General features: G+C 51.9%; 1 protein-coding gene across 3 annotated transcripts in view; it reads right to left on the reverse strand.

The window, feature by feature from the left end:
• The window catches only part of CSMD2 (CUB and Sushi multiple domains 2), a 259,895-nt gene that overhangs the window by 37,157 nt on the left and 201,019 nt on the right, over positions 1 to 21,719 (reverse strand). For all 3 annotated transcript variants that reach the window (XM_057403460.1, XM_057403458.1, XM_057403459.1), the window contains 12 exons: positions 18,710 to 18,828; positions 18,552 to 18,621; positions 16,297 to 16,413; positions 13,934 to 14,143; positions 12,346 to 12,534; positions 9,799 to 9,976; positions 8,252 to 8,397; positions 4,550 to 4,630; positions 3,724 to 3,837; positions 2,003 to 2,191; positions 1,384 to 1,530; positions 280 to 468 (listed from right to left, as the gene is read on the reverse strand). In XM_057403460.1, the coding sequence (XP_057259443.1) occupies positions 280 to 468; positions 1,384 to 1,530; positions 2,003 to 2,191; positions 3,724 to 3,837; positions 4,550 to 4,630; positions 8,252 to 8,397; positions 9,799 to 9,976; positions 12,346 to 12,534; positions 13,934 to 14,143; positions 16,297 to 16,413; positions 18,552 to 18,621; positions 18,710 to 18,828 (1,749 nt within the window). The remainder of the gene's footprint in view (positions 1 to 279; positions 469 to 1,383; positions 1,531 to 2,002; positions 2,192 to 3,723; positions 3,838 to 4,549; positions 4,631 to 8,251; positions 8,398 to 9,798; positions 9,977 to 12,345; positions 12,535 to 13,933; positions 14,144 to 16,296; positions 16,414 to 18,551; positions 18,622 to 18,709; positions 18,829 to 21,719) is intronic.

Here is a 21,719-nt window from a genome sequence, read left to right on the forward strand (position 1 = left end):
TGGCTTCTCCCATCCTTAACTGAGGCTTGGCTGTGTCTTTACTGAGCGTTCCAGCACCTCTACAGCGGTGGCCTTTACACAGATGCTTTTCTTCTCCCCCATCCCAAAGGCTCCCAAAATAGTCACTGCCTCCCCTCCTTGCCTGCCTGTTCCCAAGGACTTGGATACCCCCCATGCCTCCCTGCAGCTCTGCGCCTGTTCTCAACAGGGAATTACACCAGGTTTTAACTTCCACCGCGTTTCCCTCAGTCCTCCCGAAGGACGCTTCCCTGCTCTCACCTTGGCACAGGGGGATCGCTTTGTTCCAGTGGAAGTAGCCCTGAGGGTGCTGGGCACAGGTGGTGGTGCTGTGACCGACGAGCCGGTAGCCGGCGTCGCAGCCGAAGCGGAGCGTGCTGCCGGGCTGCAGCCCCGTCTGGCTCAGAACCAGCCCGTGCGCCGGGGCCCGCGGGAGGCTGCAGTATGGGGCTGAGGGGAGGGCAGAAGGAAAGAAATCCATCACTGCATGGGCAGCAGCAAGGCAAATCCCCTTCCTGTTCCCAGGAATTACAGCCTGCTTCCCATACCCTGAGGCTGCAGAGAACGTGGGATGGATAAACACAAAGCCAAAGGGGGAAGGAGTGCAGGGCTACTGTCCAAGTTCCACTCAGCTCTAGAAATAAAGACTAATTCCTGATAATTAAATATTACTTAATTCATTTACTGAGTAAAGTCATTATTTATTTACGACATCCTGGCAAGTTTTCAACCCAGTTTTATAACTTCCATTAATTAAGATTTGCTAAGTTTCAAGCTACAGTAATCCATTTTAAGGAATTCTCAGCAAATATTCAGTATCCAGCAGCAGGTTTGTGCTGAGTGAGCAACCAGGTCTCCCCAGCCCTGCTCCTGTGAGAGCAGTGGCAGAATGCCTGAGCAGCAGCACGATGTGTTACAAAGTGCAAATGCTGTAACACCATCAGCCTCATGCACCAGCAGCTCCTAACACAAACCCCTAGGTTTTGTGATGTTCATCTCCAAACATCTCAAAATGGGCTCACTGCAAGGACACAACAATTCAGTAACATAGCAGTCTTTATGGTGGATTACCCAGGATGGGTCTCATCCATCCAGAGCCACGTTGCCTATGGCTGGATGTTCTGGTTCTGATTCTTTAGAGTGGTGGAGGAAAAGCCACAGCCTCGAGGTTTCTCCTGGAAGAAAACCTGCCTTCCCCAGCCTCACCAGCTCAGAATGAGCCCAGATTTGGGAGCCTTCCCAGGCACTGGCAGCTTCTGCCCACACAGATGGCCCATACCCCTCTGCAGCCATTTCATGGTGATCCCTGGCTGCAGAGATGGCCACGTTCCTGGCAGAGCCACCCAGCCTCTTCCATGTGCTTACCAGAGTAGCGGATTTTGAAGCCTTTTCTGTTGTAGGCATGATCAGAGGACCAGCGGAGATAGACTCTGTTCCCGCTGCTGGTGACGGTCAGAGGGGCTGAGTAGTTCCCACTCAGTGACAGGAGCAGTGGACTCTGGCCAGAGGGACCTGCAAGGAAGGAGGGAACAAGTCATGTCCCAGCAGGCAACCACAGGAGCATCAGCACAGCACTTGCATTCTGCATCTGGTTACAAAGCTGCTGCACTGTGAATACTGACAGATCCCCTCTCGGTTCATGGGCCCCAAAAGCCTGGTCTGCACGGCTTCAGGGATGAGAATTCCCACCTTCCCAACTCGCCCCTTCCCACCAATCTCTGCTACAATTTCTCCCAGGAGCTTGCTAACTCCTGCCACTTTCAAAAATGCTTTAGATCCATCCAAAAATCAAATCATTGATCTTTCCTTATCCAGAGAATCAATGAGTCTTAAGAGGAGCTTTCTTTTAAGTCCAGCATAAGGTTACAGGTGGAGTGGTGGAAAGCTCTTTGCAGAGTGTTTTGGGAACAGAGATTAGCAGCTAAGAAAACTCTGCCATCTCCTTCCTCCCCCCTCCGTCCAGTCAAACCAGTGAGTCTCTTACCATCAAAGATTTCAAACTCATCATACTGCTTCTCGCTCAGGAAGTACTCAATGGTGAGGGAGATGTTGTACCCAGGCTCTACCTTCACCACCCAGGAGCAGGTCTGAAAGTGAGGGTAACTCCCCAGGAAGCTCTGGCTGAGGATCACGCCGGTGGAGTCTGTCAGGACCTCATTCATCGGGCACTGCACTGCAGGGAACACAGCAGAGAATTCACTTTCCTGGTTTGCAGAGGAGGGAAGGGAACACAAGATGCTGTGGCCGTGAGGGTCTGCCCTGGGTTAGGTCAAGATTCAGCGCAACTCCCACCTGCGCGCATCCACTGCACACCTTCACCCTCCCAGAGGATCCCCAGACCCTGATGCATTTACTCTCCACAAAAAGCATGCCGTGCTCCCACAAACCCAAGCAACAGCCCCATTTAAAGGCAGGGGCTAAAAGGAACAAAGCAAATGAACAGTTTCAACTGCCGCTTGCATCGTTCCACATCTCCCACAGAATGAATAATGCTGCAGCCACAAGACTATTCTCAAGTTGCAAAACACTCCCCGGGGATCCCTGGAAACTATTATCTGCCTTAGAACAAGGTGTAGAACTAAAGGCTCAACCCAGGTCACCCATGGACTTGTTAACCAGGACATAAGAACTCCAGTTCCTTTCTCTAATCACTACACCCCACTGAGCTTCTAGAAACATTTAATCCAGCTGAAGACACTACACAGAGAGATCAGCAAAACCATCCCAGAACAGGAGGCGAACACACAAAGCAAGCAAAAGCATAAAAAGAAAGGGATCTTTATTTATCCACAATCGTCACTTAAGTCCAGTGCAAACACTATACTTGGATTAATAGAAAAGAGCCAGAAGTACCCAGAAAGACCAGTGTATTCTTTCCAAATCCTTAATCCCATCAGTGATTTTTTGACCTCCACAAATTGGTGGCCAGATGTAATTTAAGCAGTCCCTTTACCCCCAGGCTAACAACCACCAGTAAATAATTGAATGACCTCCCTTTCTATCCTTCAGTTCATGCTATTTCAGAGCGAATAAAGCTATAGAAAAATATCCTATTATATGGTAAAAATGTTCAGATAGCAAGGAATGAAGGACATGAAATAATCACGGCTGGAGTGAACAGAAGTACCAGCAGGAATCCAGAGGATAAATAAGGCAACATGGCAGCATGGAAACATCTCTGGGAGCCCTCCTGAGCAGCAGCAAGGTCTACAATGCAGTGGGCTCGGGGCTTAGCATTCTTCTCCCATGTAGTACATTCTATGGCACTAACAGAGAAGCTGCTGCTGCAGGACGGCCTGGCTGGAGGGGCTCACTCCGCTCCAGCCTCCTCTTCCTCTGCCTGTTCACGGATCACCGGCAAACTCTCAGCACAGAATTCCTCTCCACCTCGCAGGGTAAGGACGTCTGGGTGACTTACAATGACTGGTGAAGGCAGGCAGATACACATGGAGGGTCAGACCTCTCCTCAGCCCTTTAAAGGGGGTACAAGCTCACAGAGGTGCCTCGCTACCCTCCTCGCAAGGTCCTGATGGGTGGTTTTGCACTACTGGGACCCTCGAGATCTGAGAATTAACCCCAAAGATGCAGTATGTGCAGGGAAACCTCCTCTAGCTGCCACCCAGCTTGCTCCCTCCCATAGCCCATTTTGCAGCAGTCTCAAGGTAGGGAAGCTCTGGGTGCCACACTGGGCAGCCCTGCCTTTACCTTCACACGTGGGTGGAGGTCCTTCAAACTGGAGATGGGTGCCCAGTTTGCAGGTCAGGATTTCATTTCCAATCAAGGTAAAGCCAGGAAGGCATCTGTACCTCACCACATCACCTGCAGATAGAAACAGAAAACACTGACCCAAGAGAAGGATCAAGTCATTAAGGCCGAACCTTGCTCTGGGTACCATGGGGCACAGAGACCTCTTGACCGTGCCTCTGCCATTGAGCTCTGGCATGACCATGCAGAAATAAAAGGGTTAGAAAAAGCCTGCTGGAGCCTCGGTTGGGAAGAGCTGCTCTCATGCTGCTAGACTATGATGATTTGTGTGAGCTATTTCAGGTGGAGGGAGCAGCAGGGAGAAAAGCTGCTTTAAAAAAAAAATCACGGCTACTTCACTGGTTCCAGAAGCACTTAAAATGTGGATGGAAGCGTGAGCAACAGCAAAAACCACACAAAGCACAGCGCAGATGGGTGAAAGGTTCTCATAAAAAGACTAAGGGCCTCTAAGCTTTCACACAATGCTTTGTCTGAGCCACCTGAAAACTGCTATTGTGGCAAAGACTTCTGAACATTTCCAAACAAGCTCGAGGCTTTCACAAAAGCCAAACCACTTCTGTACTAACAGGGAGGAAAAGCCTCAGGACATCAGATCAATCTGACTCGTTGTGAATGCTGGGTGTTGAGCAAGGGCATGCAGAACCCAGTGTCCTGCAGAGTTACACACGTGAAGATACGGGGTGACCACACAAATGGGTCTTCCTGTGGGCATCCCCATCAGTGGATGTTGGGGGCAAGGAGGGCTCAGAGGACAGGGAGAGGTTACCTATGTTAAACTCTTCATTCTCAGTGATGATTTCTGCATTGGGAACGATGGTGGGAGGCTGGCATCTGAAGAGCTGGTAGGCTGGAAGAGCAAAGAAGAGTACCAGATGTTAAGCTGGGGGCGAAGGTGGCCATGGCCATCTCAATGTGAAGCATAATGGACATCAGAGCAAATCCCCTCCACAAGCGGAAGGAATTGGCAAAACTGCAACCAGCCCTTTCCCCCTCCAAACCCGACAGAGATGGAGCGAGGTACTTGCGCTCCAAAGCAGCTTCCTCCAGTTTCTCACACCTGAGAGGAAACAGATCTTGGTCAGCCCGTGGAGACGGAGGTGCCCAGACTCCGTTACTGCATTTGGATGAACATGGAACAATGCTGATGGGTGCTGACGCGAGGCACCTCTTGGAACACTAAAGGGGAAGATCTTGGTGATCTCAGTGGAATCAGGTCAATCACAGAGGAGGGAGAGTCTCAGACTGCTCCAGCACCAAGTAGATGACAACGATTGCTCAGAGAATTTCATCCTTGCGCCCTGTCCTTGACTGGAGATCACAAAACTCACAGATTCATTTTGAACTTGGATTTATTCATTAACTTCTCCAAATAACTCCAGGAGTGCTCAGGGGTTCAACTGTAAATCCTACGTGCTCCTGCAGTTCACAAAGTAACCTGTGCAAGGCTGACACCAGTGCCTCATGGAAGGCAGAAGAGAGCAGACCCTGCACTCTTTGCTCAACTGGGTGTTTCCTTCATGGGTACCATGGGGCTAAACAGGGAGAAGAAATCCAGCTGATGAACAGGAACAACTCCTTCTGGCTCCTGCACCTGACCAACACATTGCAAATAGTAGATGTGCCACCAAACCCAAAAGATCAGCTCACACCGAGCAAAACAAATGCACCACTTACAAGCATGTGTGTGCATAAGGCTTGAGCACTGTGCTGTGTACTGGAGAAACACACACGAGCTGTGAGCACCATTAAATAGAAAATATGGGACTGGGAACTAAATGAATATTAATGAAAGACATTTTCTGCTATTTGCTCAGCACTTCCCTGCATCTTTGCTCCCCCTGCTCCTGACCCTGGACAAGCAGAACTTCCTCTGAAATTTATATCAGTCTTTTTATTTGAGATCCTGGAGCTCAAGCTGCCACTGAATATTAATTCTTACTAACTCCCCAGTGCTGAACTCTTCACACCACAGCAAGGCTGGCAGCACCGTGGGGAGGTTTATGACATGTTTTACACATGGACAGATGATGTCCCATCATCCTCCCCTGCATTCCTTACCCCTTAACCTGGGGAAGGAAAATGCTTTCCCAAATGGCATCTGGAAAAAAGGGATGTTTGGAGATCCAGGGAATGGGCTGGAGGGGACACAGGAGCTTCTGGTTAATGTGAGGGATGGGCTTATGCATCCCATGTGTGCAAGTTGGGTAGAAGACAAGCAAGTGCTTACTACAGTGAGCTAAACTCAGCTGGGATGGGGGCAAAGGGAAGTGCCAGGTCTAATTTGGACAGTTGGCCCCTGGGGGCAGGAGAGCCAGCAGGAGAGGGGAGGCAGCAGGGACACAGCAAAGAGCCACCCCAGGAGGGAACGCGCTTATCTGGAATCTTTTAACCGGATGGCTGACAGCGGGGGGAAGAAGGGAAGGAAACTGCAACAAGAATTGAAATTAAATGCTATCTAAAAAAGCACTTGACAGCATCTGCTGCAGTGGAAAGCCAACCCAGCATTTACAGCATTAAACTCTCCCCTAATGGAGCGTATTTCAACAGAGAGCTGTGATTAACATGGCTTCGGCATATGGGTGATACAGCAGCAGTAAAGCTCCTTTCAACAGCACATCCATTTGTTCTCACCACGACAAACCAGAGTCCTTGAAACCACAGTGGGACCCCCTGAGTTACTGTGCCACATCCCATCACACTCACACATCACTGGCACCTGAGCCAACCCGTCTCATACCAGGTGCATCAGCCTCATTTTTCAAGGGATGCTACTGACTCTTTAAGCTCTGTGAATCACTCTTTTGTTTCCATTCCTCCACCCTAAGGAAACGTTTCTCTGCAGGCATTTGAAAGGGCAGTGGTACTCTGACACGGTGCTGATCATCGCCATATGGGAAAAGACAATTTAAAGCAGAAGGAGGCCTCTCCTATGTCCTAGATCTACCAGGATGCAGACACAGAAATGAAAAAGTACACTGCTGCAGGTCCAGAGGAAACTGCATTTCCTGCAGTTACATCCCAAAGTGATGACCAAGATTTAACTGACTGCACTGCCTGAACCCTCTTCCCACACCTTTCCTGGTGTGCAAGGCACCACACGTAGAATGAGAGCCTGGGAAGGAGGGAAGAATGTCATCCTGGAGGCAACCACCTCAGTCACTTCAGTCTTTGGGGTTAGGCTTTGTACCAAAGCCCCATGTATACAGGGAGCAATGAGGCTGTAAATGACACTTCAATAAAAGGCAGAGCAGTTGCCAGCGTGCCCAGATGGTGAATGGGTTACAAATGACTGCAGAGTACCCCGATCCCTACCAGCACCAACCCCAGACCTTCCATGCCTGCGGTGGCTTTATACCCCACCTATCAGCTAAAGAAACACCAATATGAAGTGCTATCAAGATCAGAGAACAGCAACATATGCTGATGGGCTCTAACCACAGCAATGACAGTATCTAATTCATATTACAAAGGGAAGCATTCACTGAGCTGCAGCAGTGTTTATATCCTCCTCATCTCTGAGCCAAACTGCCTCAACCATCATTCTTTGCGTAACTGTTACATCCATGCCATTGTCTGGCAAAATAAAGCTTACAGTGTTCTGCAACGCCAACCAATTCCCTCCGAAGCCTAGCAAACATCCCTTACGTTCAGCCTACCCATGTAATGTTTGTCTTCCAGAACCCAACAGAAGCTGAGCTGTTCTGCACAGGTTCATGGTGTAACTCACGCACGGCTCTGCTACGTGGTTGCCAGCAAATTACCAAAGCCAGAGGAGGTCTCCATTTGCACATTCCAAAATCCCAGCACTGCCATAGGAACTCGTTAGCTAATCTGATTTAAAGTGGGGCTCTTGTTTAGTGGTGGAAAGCAAATGCTCTCATTTCAATGTAATACCCAACATCTCTCTAATGTGAGCTGTGCTCACACCAAAGAATCCCCAGGTAATGCAGGGATTTATGGGAATCCCTTTCGACCCCAGAGAAACGGAGCCACCTCGCAGGTGGGGCACAGCTACCGTTTAAAACAGGCCACCAAAATCACAGAATCAGAGAATCATGGAATGGTTTGGGTTGAAGGGACCTTAAGCTCCTCCAGCTCCAACCCCTGCCACAGGCAGGGACCCCTTCCACTGGAGCTGCTTGCTCCAAGCCCTGTGTCCAACCTGGCCTTGAACACTGCCAGGGATGGGGCCTCAGCACCCTCACAGGGAAGAGCTTCTGCCTAAGAGCTCATCTCAGTCTCCCCTCGGGCAGGTTAAAGCCATTCCCCTTGGCCTGTCCCCACAGGCCCTTGTTTGAAGTCCCTCTCCAGCACACGAGAGAGCATCCTCCTCCCAGTCACCTTTGCTTGCCACAGGCAGGACAATAAAAAAGGAATCTTCTCCTCCCCAGAACTAGTCCTCCCCACAAGCCCCTCAATACCCCATGCACAGGTATAAGGCACGTGCTGCTCAGGAAGCAATACAGACCATAGAAATAAATGGCAAAGATCCCTCCATTGGCTGCATCACTGTGGAATTTCATCAGGACCTGATTGGAAGAGCTTTGGGCTGATTTCTTAGCAGAGTTGCCAGTGAAGACACCAAGCTGTGGGGCTGTTTGCTGTGGACCATCCCTAAAATCGTATGTCAGAAACACAAGAAAAGAGCATTATTACATGTCTTTAACGGTAGGCAACAACCAGCCTCCTACACTGCACGCCCAGGAACTCCTCCACACTCTTCCTCCCTTGTCCTCCCTTTTTTACATCCTTATTACAGCCTCAGCAGCTCCCTGCACAGTTGAGCTGGACACCCAGGCCCCCTCCCTGCTCCATTACAACCAGGATCATCTCTCTGGCAGTGCAGTGCTCACCCAGCAGCCAGCTCCAAACACCAACCCCATTTTTAAGTCTGTAAGGCTCTGGCAGTGAAGAAATCAGTGCTACTTCATTAAGCACATCAGAGCTGCACCCATTTTACATCAGAGGTCACAGTTCCCAGATACTGCTGTTTAAAAGGCCAGTTCTGGTTCTAATGCCATCCTGGCATTCCCTTTGCAGCCTGGGAAGTGGCTTGAATTGCAGAGCTGTGTATTGTGACTGCAAAAAGAAAACCCAAAGAAGACACTGGTAACTGTGAATGATTTCCCAATGGCTTTTTCTTCATTCAGCCTCTATCCATACAGGTAACCACAGATAAAGTGCAAAAGGAACAAAAAATGAGCCCCATTGAAATGCCTGTCAGAGAAAGCAGCAGCGAAAGGCAATTCCTGTTATGCAAGTACAAACAAGATTAATTTCATCTAACTTCAGCCTGAGATAAAGACCCCATTCACCAGTCATAAAGTGTCTTCTGTAAAGGCCCTTCGGCTTCCCAAGAGATGTTCCCTTATCCCATTGAGCACAGCATTTTGGAGATGAAGGGACAGGCTGATGGCCCAGCAGGACACAGGGGCTCCTGCTGCAGCCAGGCTGTGGCTCAGCTCAGCGCCTGCTCAGGGTTACTGAGGCAGAAGCACTGCAGGGGGCTGATGTGCTTCATTTTTAACTGATGACCACAGAGATGAAGAGCAACAAAGACCTACAAGGTCTGACAGGCGCTGCTGTAAGGCCAAAGGTGGGACTACCTGTGAGCTGCACAACACGGAGGCAAAAGCACCACGAAAGTGAAGGATTCCTGTACAGACTCCCCTCCAGAGCCCAAGGGTGACATTTCCACCCCTTGGTACGAGCAGCAAGTGACCATCCCCTTCACTGTCCTTGCCCTCCCTGCCTGTATCTTTCAGGAAGGCAACATCAACAGTGTTTGGAGACAGTCTCCTGGCCATTTTGCCAGCCCCTTGCACCACATGGTCTTTAATCCAAAGGCTCTATCTAGCATCCAGCTTAAAAAAATTCCACATCCTCACCCCAGAAGATGCTCCGGCTCTCAAACACACCACAGCAGTGGGTGCTCTATTTATCAGCAAGAGCATCTTTCTGAAATGGAGCCTTAGTAGTGACTCCAGTCAGTCCTCACACCTCTGCTATACCCACCAAACCGTGATGAAATCGTTGTAGGGCTCTGTCTGCAGCAGAGTGAAGTTGAGATGGATTCCGTATCCCACAGGCACTGTGAGAAGCCAAGTGCAGTCCTGGGAACTGGGGTACTGGTTGGGGAAGCCAGGAGAGTACACTGTACCATTTTGGGTGGTGACGTTCCCCCCACAAGGCACTGCAGGTAATCAGACAGAAACACAAACCTCAGGAAGAAGCAGTAACTCTCAAAGATCCGCTATTTCCCATTTGTCCTTCAGGTTTTTGGATGAGAAAAGACAGCAATTCTGGACACAGGAGGATCCAGCCCCCAAGCCTGCCCCAGCTTGCCTCGAATAATTCCTATCTGTCACAGCCCCATCACACATTTTCACTTCATCCCATTACAATGAATTTATTAAGTGCCTCCGAGCCAAAAGGAGCCTGGCAGGGCTGTTTGTACAGCTGCAGGAGCCAGGTGTGCAAATAAACTTCATCTTACACCCTAGTAAGAGTCTTCGGGTTCCACCAGCTGCCTGCACCCATGCATGGAAAATACATCTCCTGATGAGATCACACCAGTGGGCAAATCTACCCACTTGTTCATACAGCATGGCCTGGACCAGAAGCACCGAGCAGCTGGCTTTTCACAGAGCCCATCTGAGCAGGGGGGAAATGATGATTTGCATGACAGCAGCATCCAATTCATTAATCAAGATGACAGTTCTATTGCACGAGGTATCTTCCAGCTCCAAATGAACTTGTAGACTAAAGAGAGGCAATCAGAAACAGCCTGGGCAGTGGCAACCTGGGACAGGGAGATGACATCCTGCTGGAGCAGTGCAGGAGGGCCACAGCAGGTCCCCAGGTCTGAAAGTCCAATGTACAAACACCAGCTTCTCGACCTCCCTGGTGTGGAAGTTCAACTGAAATGATGGTAACATCTGCAGCGGGTTACTGCAACCTGCAACAACTGCAGGCACAGGTCTAAGTGCAGACAGTGTCATCTGCATGAGCCAGCACCACTCCAGAAGCCATGTAGCTGTTTTAACCCAGTCCTTGGCTCCAGCTCACACACTCTCCCTCCCCACACACCTTATTAATTCAGGCTCAGTGCTATACTAACAGAGCAAGACACGCTCCTTTCTGTGCAGGACCAGCTCCACAGGCTTCTGCCGCCCTGGCCCTGACTTGATGTGCCAGACGTAAGGTTAGAGCCAAGCTGTGGCTCCGCTCTGCTCGCTCACATGGTTTGTCAAGCTGAGATGTGTATTTATGTAACTCCCTACACTCATTTTCTGAAACAAACACCCAAGAAACCTGCGAGGGCACATCCTTTCTGCCCTGCAGAGCAGCAGCAGCCTGCTGATCACTGGAGAGCCTCCCTGGAGTGGTGCTGGGAACCTTGGCCTCCGTGCATTTATTTCAGCATTACAGCTTCTCTTTTAATTAAAAGGGCTTTTAGCTGTGACCTGCGAGGGAAAGGTGAGCTGGTTTGCCCAAGGCAGCGAGTCCTCCCGCTTCTGCTGTGTAAAAACGGATCATCTGAGGAAGCAGCTAGAAAAGGAGAGTTCTGCACTGCCTTCAACAGCACTAACAGCTCACCAGATGTGCACACAGAGAAAAGCAGCAAATGGTCCAAAAGCACCTAACCCCTTACCCCTCTCTGCTACTGTAGGTGCTGCACAGCAAGAAAGCTACTTAAACACAGTAAAGAACTGGACGGTTGTAGCTGGCAGAGCTGATGCCTGAGGGAGATAAAGGCACAGTCCTGTTACCACAGAGAACTGAAGTGGCAAATCTTCACTAAGGAGCCCAGAACTTCTTCAGGGTTCACATGGAAACCTTCTGCATGAAACCCCACAAACCCCAGTCCACTGGCCCAAAGGATGAAAGGCTGAAACAACCATGCTGGGGTTTGAAAAGAGAATCTGGACATTTGAGCTTTGATGCCTAGAATGCAGATCCACTCCTTCAGCCTGCAGTGTCCTCCCAGCACATCCACGCTCTTCAGAAAGGAGACCAGACAAGGCTACTGCAAAACTCCTACCTGGACAATTTTGGAGATGTTATCACTGGTACACTAAGGAGACTGGATAAGGACACAACCTTCCCACGCTGAGAGTCCCCAGAGCTGCAAGGGGACTCTATTTATATACCAATGCTAAATCAATGGAAGCTGGACACTGCTGAAGAAATAAGGCAGATGAAAATTGTTACACTGACCCTGGACAGCTTCGTGCTGGAAGCACAGCTCCCACTGGCACCAGCACTGAGAGCCCTCACCGGGAGCATGACATTCAAACACCTCCTCACAAGATGCACCTCGCTTCTGAACTGTTCAAACTGCTCCTTCGGACTAGGCTGCAATATGCTGAGTATCAGCTCATCAAGAACACACCTCAGCACCTCGGTGCTCATTCCCAGCCTGCCTCCAGCAATGCTGCTGCTTCCAGAGAAACTTGCAGCCCAAGTACAAAACAACGACTCAAAAGGAGGCCAGAGCAGTGTTGAAGGTCTTTCTCTCCCTACAGATGTGGGTGCTCTCAGGGTGACCCAAAGCCATACCTTCACACCTGGGCAACGGGTGGTCCCAGTTCCTGTTGGTGCCGTGCTGACAGGTCAGGACCGGGTGGCCGATGAGCTGGTAGCCAGGCAGGCACTCGAAAGAGATGGACTGGCCAACGTTGTAGCCGGCTCCTCTCACGACACCGTTCGCAAAAGGCTCAGGGTCAGGGCACTCCTGCAGCTCGTAGGCTGGAAAAAAGCCCCAAAATCACAGAATCTCAGCCTGGTTTGCGTTGAAGGGAACTCAGCTCCTCCAGCTCCAACCCCTGCCACGGGCAGGGACCCCTTCCACTGGAGCAGCTTGCTCCACGCCCCTGTGTCCAACCTGGCCTTGAGCACTGCCAGGGATGGGGCAGCCACAGCTTCTCTGGGCACCCTGTGCCAGCGCCTCAGCACCCTCACAGGGAAGAGCTTCTGCCTCAGAGCTCATCTCAGTCTCCCCTCTGCAGGTTCAAGCCCTTGTTCTATCCCTACAGGCCTTTGTAAATAAGGAGGAATGTTTCATACTTTGTATTTTCTCCCGAAAGCAGGAACAATGCACTCGTGTCCTGCCTGGCTGCTTCCTCCTCATACAACAGCTTAATCGCAGCGGCTACACTTGAACAAACCACGCACACATCTGCTGAGGGAAAACCCTGCTGCAGGAGCACTGGGATGTGCAGAGCCCGTGCCCACACAGCCACCCCGTACTTCCCTTCCAATTGGAAAACCTGCCTTGGTTTCCACAAAACATGGACAGCCCTGATGACGAATGCAAGTCAATGAGTTAACGTGTTCCACTTGGCATTATAAGTGACTGGTCAGCCTTGCTAGAGCTAATTTCCATAGCTAATTTCCATGAGATTACCCGGAGTGCCTCACAGAGCACATCCCTTCCTCCGTTGTGCAGCAGCCCATGAATTATGTGGTGCAGGGACAGGACAGCCAAGACAAAATTAATGTTTTCAATTAAGTATGAGTAGCAGCTTTTACTGCTGCTTCTGGGGAGGGAGGCAGTCCTTTGTCAGTCCTTGGCTGCATCACATGCTGGAGACACACGCTCCATCATTCCCACTCCTTGGATCTCAATCCCAGGCAGTAGCTGGATCACTTGACTCTCAGCTGCTGCCCAGCAAAGCCCACCCTGAAGTACAGGACCTGCCCGTGGCATCCTTTGCCCCTTCATATTCGCCTATGCCAAGGACAGGTGGACAGAGAAGACGACTGCTCAGGACAGGGCTGGGCTGCAGCTAAGAATGCATCTGGACTTCAGCTGAGACTGAAAAGCAGAATTCCAGAGCAAACTCACGGCTGCTGAGGACTCTTCTCTTTGCACAGCAGAGCCAAGATGGAGGTGAATCTGGCTGGAATTAATTCAAAGGCATTTCCCTGTCACAAAGCACTTCAGGAACATTTGTTTTCTGCCGCAGGCAGAAATCTGGGTGAACGGATCCCGGATGAAGCACGGCCTTCATGCAGCACCTTCCCTAACACTGGATTAAGTCCTCACGGAATTAGCTCAACAGAATAGCAACAGCCGTGAACCCAGTGCCCTCCCTCACTGTCAGCACCTGGGGACAGGATCGGCCCGTTGCTGCTCGCGCCGTACCCTGGTATTCCAGCTTGAAGCCTGGCTTGTTCTGGGAGTGGTCGCTGTGGAAGTACACGGTGGTTTCGTGGGACGTGGAGAGGAGGGAGCCGGGGAGCTCGGTGCCGCTGAAGCGCCCGATGACGTTGCTGGTGTCGTAGGGCCCGTTGCGGATCTCAACAAAGTCGTGGTTCGGCTCCGTGGAGAAGTTCAGGAACTGGACGTGAGCACCTGCACGACAGGAGGGAACGCTCTGCCCCTACAGCCACAGCGGCACCGCTCACCCACTGCTGCCCAGGACAGCCTGGTCCAGCAGCACCAGTGCATTTTCCATGCTGGAGGGAAAGGGTCCCGTAGTATACAGGTCCTGCTTGTTTCAGACAAGCTGAAGCTATTAATGCCTGCAGCTCCACGCTGCTGGAGCTCCTGTGCCTGCCTCTCCCCCTGCCTGACACCACCCAGATTAGGAAGGCAAGCACAGAGCCACACGGATCACCTCATGCCAAACAGAGCGCAGCCAGCTGGGATGGCAGGGCTGGGATGGCAGGGCTGGGATGGCAGGGCTGGGATGGCAGGGCTGGGATGGCAGGGCTGGGATGGCAGGGCTGGGATGGCAGGGCTGGGATGGCAGGGCTGGGATGGCAGGGCTGGGATGGGATGGGATGGAAGAGCAGGGCTGGGATGGAAGAGCAGGGCTGGGATGGAAGAGCAGGGCTGGGATGGAAGAGCAGGGCTGGGATGGAAGAGCAGGGCTGGGATGGAAGAGCAGGGCTGGGATGGAAGAGCAGGGCTGGGCTGGAAGAGCAGGGCTGGGCTGGAAGAGCAGGGCTGGGCTGGAAGAGCAGGGCTGGGCTGGAAGAGCAGGGCTGGGCTGGAAGAGCAGGGCTGGGCTGGAAGAGCAGGGCTGGGCTGGAAGAGCAGGGCTGGGCTGGAAGAGCAGGGCTGGGCTGGAAGAGCAGGGCTGGGCTGGAAGAGCAGGGCTGGGCTGGAAGAGCAGGGCTGGGCTGGAAGAGCAGGGCTGGGCTGGAAGAGCAGGGCTGGGCTGGAAGAGCAGGGCTGGGCTGGAAGAGCAGGGCTGGGCTGGAAGAGCAGGGCTGGGCTGGAAGAGCAGGGCTGGGCTGGAAGAGCAGGGCTGGGCTGGAAGAGCAGGGCTGGGCTGGAAGAGCAGGGCTGGGCTGGAAGAGCAGGGCTGGGCTGGAAGAGCAGGGCTGGGCTGGAAGAGCAGGGCTGGGCTGGAAGAGCAGGGCTGGGCTGGAAGAGCAGGGCTGGGCTGGAAGAGCAGGGCTGGGCTGGAAGAGCAGAGCAGGGCTGGGCTGGAAGAGCAGGGCTGGGCTGGAAGAGCAGGGCTGGGCTGGAAGAGCAGGGCTGGGCTGGAAGAGCAGGGCTGGGCTGGAAGAGCAGGGCTGGGCTGGAAGAGCAGGGCTGGGCTGGAAGAGCAGGGCTGGGCTGGAAGAGCAGGGCTGGGCTGGAAGAGCAGGGCTGGGCTGGAAGAGCAGGGCTGGGATGGAAGAGCAGGGCTGGGATGGAAGAGCAGGGCTGGGATGGAAGAGCAGGGCTGGGATGGAAGGGCAGGGCTGGGATGGAAGAGCAGGGCTGGGATGGAAGAGCAGGGCTGGGATGGAAGAGCAGGGCTGGGATGGAAGAGCAGGGCTGGGATGGAAGAGCAGGGCTGGGATGGAAGAGCAGGGCTGGGATGGAAGAGCAGGGCTGGGATGGAAGAGCAGGGCTGGGCTGGCTGGGTAGGGATGGGATGGCAGGGCTGGGCTGGGCTGGCTGGGCAGCCCCAGTTCTGCATCCCCAGCAGCACACGACTGCTTCCTCAGGAGGAGGAGTTAGTTCAGGAAACCCAAGGAGTCAGCACTTCCAGGCGTGCAACGCTTCCACCTCCTGGCAATGAGGCACCCTCATGGGGCTGGCCTGGAGAAGAGTTGAGGTGGAGGTGTGCAAATATCTCTCTTAGTAACGGCTGGGGAGATCCTAACCTTGGGTGTGCTGATGCCTCCTGAACTCTGGCTGAGGTAGGATATAACCTGACCCAGGCTTTGGGCACCTGTAGCACTTACAAAGGGTGCTGCAACAGGTCATGTCTTAAGGCTGTTACAACTGGGAGTAGTTAAGACAGGGAAGTACACAAGCACACGAAGGGAGGACGTTACAGCGGTGTGTCCTGACTGTTACACTCCATGGTGACCTGCAGCCACATTACTTATCATTTCACAGCACCATATATGTGCATTTTCAATGGCAAGTGTGATTAGGCGGTCAAACAGTAATTTCTGTAACTCATCTTGGCCTCTAGCACTGACCGTGCCCAGACTGAACAGGGACAGTATCTTCCCATCACCTCTCTTGTGACAGCACCAAACCCAAAGCAGCTGTCTCACCAAAGCCCACAGGCAGCAATATCCTCCACGTGCAGTCCAGGTTGCTTGGATAATTTCCTGGGAACCCTGGGCTCAGGAGCACTCCTTCCATCTCTTCTGCTGTTCCTCCACACTGGGCTGCAAGATCAACAGTGTCAGTGGTCAGGATGGCTCACGGGTCTCTCGGGGTGCTGGTCATGGCCAGCTGTGTGCGAAATAAAGCTACTAGAAACCAAGAAGGGAAACAGGAAAGCCTGCTATGGAACTAGCACGGAGCTTGCCAGGCACTGCATGGCCGCATTAGTGATGCACGCGCCTTTCTCCTGCCCTCTGGAGATGAAAGCCTGAGCCCAGAGATTCAGTTCTGACAATCCCAGTGGGAGAGATGTGAGCTGCAGGAGAAAAGCTGGACGCTCCTTTCTGTCCACAGCCACCACAACAGCGCACACCACGCACACAGCACTGCTGGGAATTTTTAACCACCGAGAAAACCGACTGTGAAGAAACAGTCTGATCCTGCCTTGACTCCAGTTACTGCTGCTGCTTTTTCTTGTTAACCGATCTACCTTGACTGCTACAACTTGTCAATCTCTGGGCAATTACCGGGAAATACAGAAGAGAGGAAACACTGGAGGAAACAAATTCCCTACCAAGAAGCAATCCACAGATGACAGCACAAAATACGTTTACAAAAGGCTTCCTATGAAATTTAAACACAGACAGCATCTTCTCATGCTTATCTGGATGACCTCTACCTTGTTATGGTAACACCATCCAACCAAGTGCACCCAGGTGTACTCCTGCTCCTACCACGTTCTGACAGGGAAGGGGCAGATTCCCTTTGTCAGATATGTCATTATGTGTGTACTTGCTACTAACAAGGTTTCTCCCAGAAGATTTCTCTTTCTTTTTCCTCTTAATGGCTCTTTAATAGAACTACTTCTAAATGATTTAGAAGTCAAGCATCTGGATGAAGCGGACCAAAGGAAAATCAGCACATGCTGCCAGGGAAGCAGGCTGTCCTCTGCGCAGGAGAACAACCATGTGGCCTACAGCCAGCCATGCTCCGGACACTGTTGAGACAGATCAGTGCATGGTTAATGCAGGACAATGAGCACCATTAGCACTGGGTGCTGCATTTGCCCACAGAAGATGATGGTCGCTCATGATAGTCTTCACTTGGCTGCAGAGATATGTTTATGCCCCCCTGAAGTTCATAGAATCACAGATAGGTTTGGGTTGGAAGGGACCTTAAAGCTCCTCCAGTTCCAACCCCTGCCATGGGCAGGGACCCCTTCCACTGGAGCAGCTTGCTCCACGCCCTGTGTCCAACCTGGCCTTGAGCACTGCCAGGGATGGGGCAGCCACAGCTTCTCTGGGCACCCTGTGCCAGCGCCTCAGCACCCTCACAGGGAAGAGCTTCTGCCTCAGAGCTCATCTCAGTCTCCCCTCTGGCAGGTTAAAGCCATTCCCCCTTGTCCAAAGCCCCTCTCCAGGTTTCTTGTTGACCCCTTTGTTGGTCACCCACTGTTGGATGACCTCTCTCAAGTCGAGCCTGACACAAGCTGAGGGGTATGAGCAGACGGGTGGCTGGGTGTTTGTAGCACTGCACTTGGCCATCACCACCCAGAACAAGGCATCTGAACTAAACCGTGCTGGTGTTTACACTGGGGCAGTACCGAGCAGGCACAGCTCAAGCACACGAAATCCTACTGAACTGATTAAAAGAAAACTTGAATCACGTAGTGATTCAACACAGGGATCTCCTCCATGCCGGGCTCTCCCACTTCTAATGCTGAGCTTCTGATTTCTTTCAGAGCAGCTCCCACGGGTATGGGTCCTTTAGCTCAGTCATTCTGCTCTATATGTCTCTGTATTTATTCCTGGTCTCCAGATCATCAGATAAAAGAACTGTTAGCTCTTATAATTACTTTAAAGCAAAATGATGTAAGCTAGAACAGCAGGAGCCTGAAATAACTGTTAACTAAAGCTATTAAATGCATAAATGTCTCTCTTCGAGCAGTAAAATGTGCAATATGAATATTAAACATCCAGATTGGCTAAAAGCAAACTACTGAAAAGAATCAAACAAAGCCCAGCAGGTTCCCTTCACCCTGTGCCTCTTCTCCAAGGGCTCCCTTCCTTCACAGTGGACATGAGCAACAACTGCAAGGTTTTTCCAGAACGTATCCCCATTTCTCTAACTCAGACCTTTCCCCTTGTTTCCGAGGAGAGCACTGTAAATACCTGCTAGGTATGACAGAAAAGGGTCCTACCGATGCAAAGCGGCGGCGGGTAATTCCAGCGGCGGACAGTGCCCGGCATGCAGGAGATGTGAGAGTGGCCCTGGAGGAGGGGAAAACAAGCTCAGCATTTGGAGGGTCTCCCAGTGTTGCAGGCGTTTGCCGTCATCCCCTGCCGGGAGCGGCGGTACCTGCAGCGCGTAGCCCGGCTCGCACTGGAAAGAGACGACGTCGTTCACCAAATAGCGCTCCCCGATCTTCAGCCCGTTCCCAGGGACAGGGGGCTCCGGGCAGCTGGACAGACCGACGGCTGTGAAAGCAAGAGGGACATAAGGGCACTGCAAGGCAAAGACCGGCTCATCCTCAATGGCGCATGTATCAGAGCACTCACCATGAGCCCTCCCCATCCACGGTCCATATCTATCCTATGCCGTATGCACCCTGGTTATGGCAGCAACCGACAGAAGATTGGAAAGGATGCAAGAGGGACCTATCTGCTGTCCCTCGCTTGCAGTATCAAGGGCATAAGTAGGTGCTGCTGTATGTAATTTGTCCCCTTCTGGGCAGAAGCAGCACGGTTTCATTCTACAGCCCTATTCTTCCTGCTCTCGATTACAGACTGAATTCACCATGAGCTACAAGCAGCAGTAAGCACGGCCGGTCCTTGAGGTGCCTGTGGAACCGCCTGCAGGAGCCTCACTCAACCCATTTCCATTTGAGCCACATTCACAACCGGGAGCACCCCACTGCAACCCAATTAGCGACGGCCACTGTCACGTGCTGGGGCCGTGCTCTCCTTTACCCCCCCCCCCCGCCTTCCAAGGGGAGATGAAAGGAAGAGCTGGAGTCTGCAGACACCTCCCTCATGCTCTGCACCAGCAGCTGCCACTAACAGATAACCTTCTGCATCGCTGCAAGGGCTAAAGCTTTGCTGAGACTCCGCGGTCTGCAGGCTGAGCTGAAAGCAGATGAAAAGAAGAAATAAGAGGAGATGCGGATTCTCCTCCAGAAACTCAAGTCAGGCTTCCAGCAAGAAAACATGCAGTCCCTCCCCATACGTGCCTGTGCTGCTTGACCTCCAGAGAGACAAGAGAGAAAATAGCTTTAAGCAACGTCCTATTCAGATCAGCAGGCACTGAGTTTCATTCAGCCCTAAATTGTTCTTGCTCTGGTTTGGCTTTTGAGCATGTAGAGATAAGAGCTTTGCTGGAGGAATTCAGTGAAGGAACAAGGGAAGCAAACAAACCCTGGTGGCTCAGCTCATGTCTCAAAACTTCCTTGCAGCACCTCTAACTGAACAAAGGCAAAACCTGAGGCTCAGAGCTGTGAAATTCCAATTGTACAAGCAAAACAAAAGAATACATCCTTCCCAGCTGCCCTGAAAAGCAACACTGTTCGTTTCCTCAGCAAAGAAACCGAACAAGCCTGATAATCCCAGACCTCATGAAAAACCTGAACATGATTGCTGCAACGGGGTGATAGGATCCTCATAGACCTTATTGATCGAAACAGAAATGGAGAAGAGACAGGGTCACAGCAAGAGAATTTCTCACCCAACATCCATTTCTGCAGCTCTCAGAACGCAATCTGGGGCACGCTTCCTCTCTCCAGTCTTGCTGGTTGGGTCCTTTAGCACTAACATGTGAGGTGTCAATCTGCAAAGCCAGGAGAACCTGGGAAGCCTCGTGCCAGCTGGCACTCCCTGAGCACACAGCCTCTGCAGGCCAAGATCTGCGCCACTGCTGTGGAAGTTTTACAGAACTTCCAAGCCTGTTTGCTGCCTTGGGCAAAAATAAACAGGACACTGGCTGGCTTCAGAGACAAACACGAGATGTGCGATCAGAACCAAGCATCACTGTCCAGCAAGAACAGTTATGTTTGCATTGCCTCAAGGAAGATGTGTGAACGGAGACAGCAGCCCCAGCACATCTCTCATCACCTTACCATCACTGCTATGAGCAGAGCCAGAGCATCACCACGCATCAAGCAGCCCCTGAGGGCTGCCCAGGGACCAGCCTGGCTCCTGCCCCACCACACCTGCATCTTCAGCACACTGCAAAATGCACGAGCCTGCTTGCTCTCCTGAGTGCCAGCTAAACATTTAGTTTAGATGCCCTGAAAAGAGCCCGGAGCTCCCACTCTGCACCCGCTGCTGTGCTGTCGGGGCTGCTGCTGCTGCACTGTGTGTGAATAATTCAAGCCCTTGGTACAGTACCACTGGTGAGATAACAGCCACCAATCACTGCGGCCCACTGCAACCTGGCTGTAGCACACCTTTCCTGAATCGGCATCTGCTCCAATAGCAGAAATCGAAGCACAGACATGAGGAAGAATGCATTTTTGGCATCCTTATCCAACCCTGCAGCACTCTCCCAAGAGACTCTCTTCCCTGTCATGTCTTCCAGTTCTACTCTTACCACTGACAAGTTCTTTTTATAAACACAGTCTCTGGGTATCATCATATGTAACTGATGCTCTCAGGTCTGTGCACCCAGGAACCGAGAGCAACACTGCAGGGACCTGCTGGAAGCAAAGTGCTGCCGTTCTGTCAGGGTGTCAGCATAATCCACGTGGATGAACCCACTAAACTGTCCAGCACAACAGAGGGGAGGAAAGGCATCAGTGCCTCCCCCCCGGGAGCCTGATCTCAAAGCTTCCCATCTAGCTCATGCCACCTAAGCCAGCCTCAGCCTATGGTGTCCTGGGCTGTACAGACAGGAGCACAGCAAGCAGATGGAGGAGTTATCTCCTCCTCTACCCAACATCCATTAGACAGCACCTCAAATACTGGACCAAGTTTTGTGCCCTACAGCATAAGAAAAGCATTGATAAAGTGGACCAAGTCCAACAGAAGAGCACCAGGATGGCCAGCGGCTGCAGCACTCGCTCAGTGATGAAAGGCTGCCCAGTGCTTTGCAATCTCCATCCTTGGAGCTTTTCCAAGCACAGACTGCATAAAGATGTGTAAAGTGAGTAATCTTGTTTTATCTCATATCTGACCCTGCTTTCAGCAGGAGGCTCAATGAGATGACCTCTGAGGTCCCTTCCAGCTGGCATTATCATATAAAGATCTGTCTAGCTCTGCATGCTGTGTCCAGCAATGACTGATACTGAATGCAAGGAGCAGGCAGTCCCTCCCAGCCTCTGGCAAGCAGCATTTCAGGCACTTCCTGAGCACAGATTACAGCGCTGTGTTGAACA

The sequence above is a fragment of the Pezoporus wallicus genome, unplaced genomic scaffold (genome assembly GCF_028554395.1).
Source record: "Pezoporus wallicus isolate ANWC-B61680 ecotype Strahan unplaced genomic scaffold, APGP_CSIRO_Pwel_v1 contig_8232, whole genome shotgun sequence".
Classification (NCBI taxonomy): domain Eukaryota; kingdom Metazoa; phylum Chordata; class Aves; order Psittaciformes; family Psittacidae; genus Pezoporus; species Pezoporus wallicus.